The sequence below is a fragment of the Eleutherodactylus coqui genome, chromosome 2 (genome assembly GCF_035609145.1).
Source record: "Eleutherodactylus coqui strain aEleCoq1 chromosome 2, aEleCoq1.hap1, whole genome shotgun sequence".
NCBI lineage: Eukaryota > Metazoa > Chordata > Amphibia > Anura > Eleutherodactylidae > Eleutherodactylus > Eleutherodactylus coqui.
This window is the reverse complement of record NC_089838.1, coordinates 214,763,981-214,775,284: the sequence shown is the minus strand read 5'-3', so window position 1 is coordinate 214,775,284 and position 11,304 is coordinate 214,763,981. Positions and strand designations below refer to the sequence as shown.

Here is an 11,304-nt window from a genome sequence, read left to right as displayed (position 1 = left end):
CGCTGTATAAGCGATAAGGCATGGCAGGGAGGTAGTCCTGCCATGCCTTATCACAGCGATCATCAGGGCAGTAGTGAAAGTCCCCCAGAGGGACACAAATGTTGTAAAAAAAAATAAGATTAAAAAAATGAATTAAAAAAATGTAAAAACATTTTAAAAAAACCTTTTTTATGCTAATCTGAGAAAAAGCATAAAAAAGGTAAAAAAAAATTAAAACCCTCATATTTGTTATTGTCGCGTCCGTAACGACACGTACAATACGTTACACTTGCTTTTAAAGACTGTGCACGGAAAAAAGCGTTAAAAAACCGCTAAAAAACTGAGGCAAAATGCTAATTTTTAGCATTTTGCCTCACTAAAAACGCAATAAAAGTGATCAAAAAAGCCGTATTTACCCCAAAATGGTACCAATACAAACTACAGCTCGTCTCGCAAAAATTAAGCCGTGAGCTCCGTACATCAAAAAATAAAAGGGTTACAGGACTTTGAATGCAGCGATTTAGAAAAAAAAAAGATTTCCAAAAAAAGGGTTTTTATTGCAGAAAAGTGGAAAAACCTAAAAAAATTGTAAGAATTTTGGTATCGTTGTAACCGTACCGACCCGCAGAAAAAATGGATTGTCTTATTTATGCTGCATGATTAAACCTGTAAAAAAAAATTAAAATCTATGGCAGAATTGATGCGTTTTCTCTCCCTGCTATCATAAAAAAAAAAAGTTTTACAATATAGTCTATGTACCCAAAAGTGGCACCGATAAAAACGACAGTTCGCCATGCAAAAAACAAGCCCTTATACGGCCGCGTCGACGGAAAAATAAAAAAGTTATGACTTTTGATAAATGGAGAAGAAAATCCGCCAAAAATCCTTGCGTCCTTAAGCCCAAAATAGGCCATGTCATTAAGGGGTTAAAAACCGCCAGCGTTAATGGGCTGTGCTGCCTCTCTTCTCCCAAGGCAGCAGTTCCACCGCTGTTCACCCGATATGAAAATAATCTGTTAATCTGATTTTGAATATACATTTCCTCTGGAATTTTGACATCCCTATTCACATGACATTTTTGTAAATACATTTTTTCTTTTTCCTTCTTGGGACACAAACCAACATATAGCAATTCATTTGTGACCGATAATCCCATGCGTCATTGCAATATACTATTGCAATGCGCTCTCCAATTTTATACGCATACTACATTTTTATCTAGGTTATCCTTCATATTATATTAACATTTGTGGCTATCACTCACTTCTCTTATATGATGATTAATAGGAGTTACCATTTGCATTTGCACTGGATGTTTTCCCGTTCATTTTATATATTGTGTGCGTTATAATTTTCAACTATGAAGGATAACCTAGATAAAAATGTAGTATGCAAATAAAATCAGAGAGCGCATTGCAATAGTGTATTGCAATGACGCATGGGATTATCGGTCACAAATCAATTGCTATTAAGGATGAGCGAGTATACTCACTAAGGCACTACTCGTTCGAGTAATGTGCCTTAGACGAGTATCTCTCTGCTCGTCCATAAAGATTCGGGGACCGCCGCGGCTGACAGGTGAGTCGCGGCAGGGAGCCGGGGAGAGCGAGCGGGAGAGAGGGAGAGAGAGATCTCCCTCCCGTTCCTCCCCGCTCTCCCCCGCAGCTCCCCGCCCCACGGCGGCCCCCCCTCGAGCGAGTAGTGCCTTAGCGAGTATACTCGCTCATCCTTAATTGCTATACATTGGTTTGTGTCCCAAGAAGGAGAAAAAAAAGGTATTTACAAAAATGTAATGTGAATAAGGATGTCAAAATTCCAGAGAAAGTATATTTAAGATTATTTGTATTAAGGGTGAACAGCGGTGGAACTGCCTCCTTGGGAGCGGAGAGGCAGCACAGCCCATTAACCCTGCAAGATAATAAGGGATTCAGAATCAGGTGGTTTTTAATGATAATTGGTTTTAAGGAAACATAATCCAAGCTTTCAGGACACCATAGCAATGTTGTGTACCATTTTCTTGCTGAAATACCATTTGTGACAACTTGGGGGTTGGTAGTTCATCAGATCGCCATCTTTCCTTCACTAGATGCACGGTCGCACATCAAAAAACCAAATCGAGATCGGGAGTTTTAAAAAACTTAGTAAAGCAGTCCTTTTATTGTGGGAAATCAGTAGCAATGGTACAGTCTTGTTACTCGTCACAGTATACACAATATAAACAAGTGCCCCGTCTGTCTCGTCACTAAATAACAGATTATAATTCTGTCTACCAAAACAGGACTAGTGCCTTAACACATTGTATAATAATGTCCACATAGGATACTCATTCAGGGCATTAGCCTACAGCAGTGCTTACCAACTCCAGTCCTCTAGGCACCCCAACAGGTCGTTTTCAGGATATCCTATATTAAGAAAACCTGGGGCAATATCTGAGGCAATAACAATAATTACATAATTTGCATAACACTGAGCAAATCCTGAAAACATGACCAGTTGGAGTGCCTTCAAAACTGGAGTTGAGAAACACTGGCCTAGTGGGTGTCTTCCTCTGTCAGGCTCTTGGCACTCTCAGTCCATATCAGACGCTCAGCAGTGGACCATAGCTGGTTCTGCAATGGACTCAGATCTGAGGAACTATGGAGGTATTGTTCCCTTAGAGCAGACCTGGGCAAAGCACGGCCCGCGGGCCACATCCGGCCCGCTGAATAGCTCGGACCGGCCCGCAAAGAGTGTCAGCAACGGGAAGCAGCGAAACTAAGGGCTCATGTCCACGGGGAAAATCGGGCCCGCTACGGATTCTACATGTAGAATCTGCAGCGGGTCCCTCCTGCCCCGCGGACGTGAGCGCTGAAAATAACAATAAAAAGGAATTTACCTATCCGTAGCGGGCGGCGAAGCTCTGCTCTTCCTCACGGCCGGATCTTCTTTTTCGGCCGGCGGATGAATTCCTTACGCCGGCGGCACGTCGCCGGCACGTCGTCGACGTGCCGCGCGCATGCGCCGGGCACATCCGCCGAGCCGAAGCAAGGGAGACGCGGCCGTGAGGAAGAGAAGAGCTTCGCGGCCCGCTGCGGGTGAGTAAATCCTTGAAATTCCTATTTTAGGTCTCCCGCGGATCCGGACGGCTTCCATAGGCTTCAATAGAAGCCCGCGGGAGCCGACCCCGCGGGAGACCCGCACGAAAATGGAGCATGGTCCAGATTTTTTCATGCTCCATTTTTTTTAAAATCCCTTTTATTGACGATCCGCGGGTATTTATCTACCCGCGGGTGGTCAATGCATCCCTATGGGGTGCGGATCCGCGCGCGGATTTTAAATCTCATTTTGCCCGTGGACATGAGCCCTAAGTGATGCCACTGTAACTTCTGAGTGTAGATGGGAGTGCTCCTTACCGCTCCCCTCTCCATTGGCAGACACGGGGGCCGCGCCGTAAAACGGGGTGAAACACCGGGTGTTCACCGCGCCGTATTACAGCGCCATTCATTTTCAATGGCGGCCGTATTCTGGCCGCAAATCGGGCGGCTGGAATACGGCCCCATTAAGGCAATGTGCATGGAGCCTTCGTATGTTGGTCTGGCCCTCTAAAACCATTCCAATTTCTCATGTGGCCCCATGGGAAAATTAATTGCCCACCCCTGCCTTAGAGGTATTACCTGGTTAAACCCTTTCCCTGCCGAATATTTCTTTAAGGAGACTATCCTCAAGTCGACTAGTGGCCATTTAGGTAACTGTATTCCTATATATGTAAATAAACTCTGATCACTAATTTCAGCATGTGGAGTGGCCTGGAACGATTGACCTGATTAAAATAGATGGATTGTATTATCTAAATAAACATCCTTATCATACTTGTATCATTGATATATTATTTTAGGATGGCTCATATGGATGTAGCAAAGCACAGCTGACATCATGTGATACAAATTATGCAATATTGCTACACCCATATACAGCGAATCATATTGACATTAAACTGTACCAGAGCTTTTTTAACATCTTGATTTCTTAAACTGTAGATCATGGGATTCAACATGGGTATTATTACTGTATAGAACACGGACACTACCCAATCCTGATCCACGGCATATGCAGAATTTGGTCGCAAGTACATGGAGAAAATTGGGCAATAGAATAAGGCTACACAAGTAAAGTGGGAGATACAAGTGGAGAATGACTTGCTTCTACCTGTAGAAGACCCAATTCTGAATATGGTGAATAAAATGTAGATGTATGATATCACTATACATAAAAATGAGCCCACTTCAATTAAACCAGCAACAACAAATAATAAGGCTTCATTAATATATGTATCTTTACATGACAGTCTTAAGATGGGATTGATATCACAATAGAAATGGTTGATATGATTAGACTTACAGAACGGTAGACTAAATGCAGCACATGTGTGAATTAATGAATTAACACACCCTGCAGTGTATACTGAGCAAACAAGTGCAATGCATGTCACTTTGTTCATAATGACTGTATAATTCAGTGGCTTACATATAGCTACATATCGGTCATAGGCCATCGCAGCAAGCATCATGCCTTCTGTGCTTCCCAGGTCAATGAAGAGGAACATTTGTATTGCGCAAGCAATGATGGAGATTACCTTATTTTCAGAAAAGATGTTCACAATGAGGTTTGGTGTAATTGATGATGAATATAAAATATCAACAAAGGATAAATTCATAAGGAAGAAGTACATTGGTGTTTGCAATCCCGGAGTCATTCCAATTAACAGAATGATCATAATGTTACCCAGTAAAGTTACCAGGTAGACTAAAGTGCAGAGCAGAATGAGAGGCAGCTGAAGCTTTGGGTTGGAGGAGACACCAGAGAGAACAAATTCTGTCACAAGTGTGTTATTTTTCATCTTATTGTGTAGGTTCTATATGTCTGATTTTTATAAAAGTGACATAAAAGTAAACATTCCTTGTTATAAAAACATTAATAATTTTTCTAACTAAATAGCAGCAAACAACCTTCATAGTAAATAAAAGGATATTCTCTACAATTATTACCTTTATAAAGCATTTCAGAGCTCTAGAGATAGACATTCTGGTCAAGGCACAGTTCCACAAGGATTTATTATTTCTAATTGGCGTATAACGTAAAATTGTTTGTTTTTAATTTGTATTTATCATACAAAATGTATCTAGAGAGAAACTCAGTTTATTGCATAAGATTCAGGTTCAAGACCTTTCAGGATAGCAGGCATAGAGCTGCTATGGGGCCAAACAACTAAGATGGGGGATCTTCAATCGGTGGGCAGGTGCAGTTATTGATCAAGAAAAGCTAGTATAAAAAAAATTGATGCTGGCACCTAGCAGCTGGCGTAGAACTGGTGCGGACTAGGGGAATCCAATGGTTTAATTAAAACAAAACATTATGAAGGCAGGGCAGCGGCGCCGACTTTGAACGCACGCCAGGTCCTTCCCGTGGCTCGCTGCAGCTGCGGCGGGTGCCTCACCTCTTCCCAAAAGGTGCTGTTCACCCATTTCTCTTTATAAGCAGAGAGATGGTGAGGGAACACTTAGCTAACTAAAATGAATTCAAGTCTCAAGGTCCAGATGAATTAGATCCTAGGATACTAAAGGAAACAGTGGAGGTAATTGCTGAACCACTCACCATATTCTTTGATCATTCCTGAAGAGCAGAAGTCCCAGAAGATTGGAAAAGGTCAAATGCTGTCCCTATCTTCAAAAAAGGGAAGAGGCTGGATCCAGGAAACTACAGGCCTGTGAGCCTGACTTCTATACCGGGAAAGATCTTTGAACAAATTATTGAACAGCATATATGCAAGTACTTGGATAAAAATAGAGTACTTAACCAGAGTCAACATGGGTTTGTAACAAACAAGTCATGCCAGGCAAATCTAATTTCCTTCTATGACAGAATTACCGACTGGGTTGATCAGAGAAATGCGGTGGATACAGTATATCTTGACTTTAGTAAAGCATTTGACAAAGTATCTCATGACATAATTCTTGAAAAAAATGACCAAACATGGGATTGACAAGGATTGTTAAGTGGATTACAAACTGGCTAAGTGATTGTACTCAAAGAGTGATCATAAATGGCTGCACATCCAAGTGGAAGAATGTATCAAGTGGGGTGCCACAAGGCTCTGTCCTATGCCCAGTGTTGTTCAATATTTTTATAAATGATCTGGAGGAGGGAATTAATGGGCAACTGATCAAATTTGCTGACGACACAAAGCTAGGAGGGATGACTAACACTAGGAAAGAGAGTATTCAAAAACATCTAAAAAAGCTTGAACAGTAAGCGGCGACTAACTGAATGATATTTAACCAGGAGTAATGCAAAGTCCTACATTTGGGCAAGAAAAATGAAAAAAGCACATACAGAAAGGCAGGAATTGGGATAAGCAGCAGTTCATGTGAAAAAGACTTGGGTATAGATCATAGATTAAACATGAGTCAACAATGTGATGCAGCAGCCAAAAAGGCAAACACAATTCTGGGATTAAGAGAAACAGAGTCTAGATCACGTGAGGTAATTATCCCCCTCTACTCTTCCTTAGTCAGACCTCATCTGGAATACTGTGTCCAGTTCTGGACACCCCACTTTAAAAAAGATATAGACAAACTGGAGCAAGTTCAGAGAAGACTTACCAAGATGGTGAGCTATCTGCAAATCATGTCCTATGAGGAACGGTTAAAGAATCTGGGAATGTTTAGCTTTAGAGATGAGAGAGCACCAAAATGCTCGGGTGCTCGTTACTCGGGACGAGAATTTCGCAATGCTCGAGGGTTCGTTTCGAATAACGAACCCCATTGAAGTCAATGGGCGACCCGAGCATTTTCGTATATCGCCGGAGCTCGCTAAGGTTTCCATTTGTGAAAATCTGGGCAATTCAAGAAAGTGATGGGAACGACACAGCAACGGAGAGGGCAGGCGAGGGGCTACATGTTGGGCTGCATCTCAAGTTCCCAGGTCCCACTATTAAGCCACAATAGCGGCAAGAGTGGGCCCCCCCTCCTAACAATTTTTACTTCTGAAAAGCCCTCATTAGCAATGCATACCTTAGCTAAGCACCACACTACCTCCAACAAAGCACAATCACTGCCTGCATGACACCCCGCTGCCACTTCTCCTGGGTTACATGCTGCCCCCCCCCCGCACGACCCAGTGTCCACAGCACACACCAAAGTGTCCCTGCGCAGCCTTCAGCTGCCCTGATGCCACGCCACACTCATGTCTATTTATAAGTGCGTCTGCCATGAGGAGGAACAGCAGGCACACACTGCAGAGGGTTGGCACGGCTAGGCAGCGACCCTCTTTAAAAGGGGCAGGACGATAGCCCACTATGCTGTACAGAAGCAATGAGAAATATAATCGTGTGCCACCGCCATCAGGAGTTGCACACGTCGGCATAGCAATGGGGAACCTATGTGCCACACACTGTTCATTCTGTCAAGGTGTCTGCATGCCCCAGTCAGACCGCGTTTTTTTATAAATAGTCACAGGCAGGTACAACTCCGCAATGGGAATTCCGTGTGCACCTACAGCATGGGTGGCTCCCTGGAACCCACCGGCTGTACATAAATGTATCCCATTGCAGTGCCCTGGACAGCAGAGCTAACGTCAGATTAAATGCAGGTGGGCTTCGGCCCACACTGCATGCCCCAACCTGACCGGGCTTTTTAATTCATAGACACAGGCAGGTACAACTCCCTATTGTGAAGTCCCTGTGGACCGACAGCATGGGTGGGTGCCTGGAAGCCACTGGCGGCACATAAATATATCCCATTTCATTGCCCATCACAGCTAAGGTAATGTCATGTTTAATGCAGGTGGGCTTGGGCCCACACTGCATGCCCCAGTCAGACTGGGGTTCTTTAGAAGTGGACACATGCAGTTACAACTCCGTGTGGACCGACAGCATGGGTGGCTCCCTGGAACCCACCGGCGGTACATAAATATATCCCATTGCATTGCCCATCACAGCTGAGGTAATGTCATGTTTAATGCAGGTGGGCTTCGGCCCACACTGCATGCCCCAGTCAGACTGGGGTTCTTTACAAGTGGACACATGCAGTTACAACTCCGTGTGGACCGACAGCATGGGTGGCTCCCTGGAACCCACCGGCGGTACATATATATATATACCATTGCATTGCCCATCACAGCTGAGGTAATGTCATGTTTAATGCAGGTGGGCTTCGGCCAACACAGCATGCCCCAGTCAGACTGGGGTTCTTTAGAAGTGGAAACAGATGCATTTACAACTCCGTGTGGACCGACAGCATGGGTGGCTCCCTGGAACCCACCGGCGGTACATAAATATATCCCATTGCAGTGCCCATCACAGCTGAGGTAATGTCATGTTTAATGCAGGTGGGCTTCGGCCCACACTGCATGCCCCAGTCAGACTGGGGTTCTTTAGAAGTGGACACATGCAGTTACAACTCCGTGTGGACCGACAGCATGGGTGGTTCCCTGGAACCCACCGGCGGTACATAAATATATCCCATTGCATTGCCCATCACAGCTGAGGTAATGTCATGTTTAATGCAGGTGGGCTTCGGCCCACACTGCATGCCCCAGTCAGACTGGGGTTCTTTAGAAGTGGACACATGCAGTTATAACTCCGTGTGGACCGACAGCATGGGTGGGTGCCAGGAAGCCACCGGCGGTACATAAATATATCTCATTGCAGTGCCCAGCACAGCTGATGTAACGTCAGGTGTAATGCAGGTGGGCAAAAAATTAATTGGATTACACTGTAGGCGAGGGCCCAAAAAAATTGGTGTACCAACAGTACTAATGTACCTCAGAAAAATTGCCCATACCCAACCAAGAGGGCAGGTGAAACCCATTAATCGCTTTGGTTAATGTGGCTTAATTTGTAACTAGGCTGGAGGCAGCCCAGTTAAAATAAAAATTGGTTCAGGTGCAAGTTTCAACGCTTTAATGAGCATTGAAACGTATAAAAATTGTTTACAAAAATTGTATGACTGAGCCTTGTGGGCCTATGAAAAATTGCCCGTTCGGCGTGATTACGTGAGGTTTCAGGAGGAGGAGCAGGAGGAGGAGGATGAATATTTTACACAGATTGATAAAGCAAAAATGTCCCCGTTTTTGATGGTGAGAGAGAACGATGCTTCCATCCGCGGGTGCAGCCTACGTATTGCTTAGGTATCGCTGCTGTCCGCTGGTGGAGAAGAGAAGTCTGGGGAAATCCAGGCTTTGTTCATCTTGATGAGTGTAAGCCTGTCGGCACTGTCGGTTGACAGGCGCGTACGCTTATCTGTGATGATTCCCCCAGCCGCACTAAACACCCTCTCTGACAAGAAGCTAGCCGCAGGACAAGCAAGCACCTCCAGGGCATACAGCGCGAGTTCAGGCCACGTGTCCAGCTTCGACACCCAGTAGTTGTAGGGGGCAGAGGCGTCTCGGAGGACGGTCGTGCGATCGGCTACGTACTCCCTCACCATCCTTTTACAGTGCTCCCACCGACTCAGCCTTGACTGGGGAGCGGTGACACAGTCTTGCTGGGGAGCCAGAAAGCTGTCAAAGGTCTTAGAGAGTGTTCCCCTGCCTGTGCCTGTACATGCTGTCTGATCTCCGCGCCTCCCCTGCTACCTGGCCCTCGGAACTGCGCCTTCTGCCACTAGCGCTGTCGGATGGGAATTTTACCATCAACTTGTCCACCAGGGTCCTGTGGTATAGCATCACTCGCGAACCCCTTTCCTCTTCGGGTATCAGAGTGGAAAGGTTCTCCTTATACCGTGGGTCGAGCAGTGTGTACACCCAGTAATCCGTAGTGGCCAGAATGCGTGTAACGCGAGGGTCACGAGAAAGGCGTCCTAACATGAAGTCCGCCATGTGTGCCAGGGTACCTGTACGCAACACATGGCTGTCCTCACTAGGAAGATCACTTTCAGGATCCTCCTCCTCCTCCTCAGGCCATACACGCTAATAGAATGACAGGCAAGCAGCATGGGTACCCTCAGCAGTGGGCCAAGCTGTCTCTTCCCCCTCCTCCTCATGCTCCTCCTCCTCAACTCGCTGAGATATAGACAGGAGGGTGCTCTGACTATCCAGCGACATACTGTCTTCCCTCGCCTCCGTTTCCGAGCGCAAAGCGTCTGCCTTTATGCTTTGCAGGGAACTTCTCAAGAGGCATAGCAGAGGAATGGTGACGCTAATGATTGCAGCATCGCCGCTCACCATCTGGGTAGACTCCTCAAAGTTTCGAAGGACCTGGCAGATGTCTGCCAACCAGGCCCACTCTTCTGTAAAGAATTGAGGAGGCTGACTCCCACTGCGCCATCCATGTTGGAGTTGGTATTCCACTATAGCTCTACGCTGCTCATAGAGCCTGGCCAACATGTGGAGCGTAGAGTTCCACCGTGTGGGCACGTCGCACAGCAGTCGGTGCACTGGCAGATTAAATCGATGTTGCAGGGTGCGCAGGGTGGCAGCGTCCGTGTGGGACTTGCGGAAATGTGCGCAGAGCCGGCGCACCTTTCCGAGCAGGTCTGACAAGCGTGGGTAGCTTTTCAGAACGCGCTGAACCACCAAATTAAAGACGTGGGCCAGGCATGGCACGTGCATGAGGCTGCCGAGCTGCAGAGCCGCCACCAGGTTACGGCCGTTGTCACACACGACCATGCCCGGTTGGAGGCTCAGCTGCGCAAGCCAGCGGTCGGTCTGCTCTGTCAGACCCTGCAGCAGTTCGTGGGCCGTGTGCCTCTTATCTCCTAAGCTGAGTAGTTTCAGCATGGCCTGCTGACGCTTGCCCACCGCTGTGCTGCCACGCCGCGCGACACCGACTGCTGCCGACGTGCTGCTGCTGACACATCTTGATTGCGAGACAGAGGTTGCAGAGGAGGAGGAGGAGGAGGAGGAGGAGGAGGGTTTAGTGGAGGAAGCATACACCGCCGCAGATACCACCACCGAGCTGGGGCCCGCAATTCTGGGGGTGGGTAGGACGTGAGCGGTCCCAGGCTCTGACTCTGTCCCAGCCTCCACTAAATTCACCCAATGTTCCGTCAGAGAGATATAGTGGCCCTGCCCGCCTGTGCTTGTCCACGTGTCCGTTGTTAAGTGGACCTTGGCAGTAACCGCGTTGGTGAGGGCGCGTACAATGTTGCGGGAGACGTGGTCGTGCAGGGCTGGGACGGCACATCGGGAAAAGTAGTGGCGCCTGGGAACTGAGTAACGCGGGGCCGCCGCCGCCATCATACTTTTGAAAGCCTCCGTTTCCACAACCCTATACGGCAGCATCTGCAGGCTGATAAATTTGGCTATGTGCACGTTTAACGCTTGAGCGTGCGGGTGCGTGGCGGCGTA

At 46.7% G+C, this 11,304-nt stretch overlaps 1 protein-coding gene across 1 annotated transcript; it reads right to left on the bottom strand.

The window, feature by feature from the left end:
• Positions 1-3,916: 3,916 nt before the first annotated feature.
• On the bottom strand, positions 3,917-4,855 carry LOC136610088 (olfactory receptor 5AR1-like). The gene has a single exon (XM_066589353.1). It carries the CDS (start codon positions 4,853-4,855, stop codon positions 3,917-3,919), a length of 939 nt encoding a protein of 312 aa, XP_066445450.1.
• Between the last annotated feature and the right edge of the window lie 6,449 nt (positions 4,856-11,304).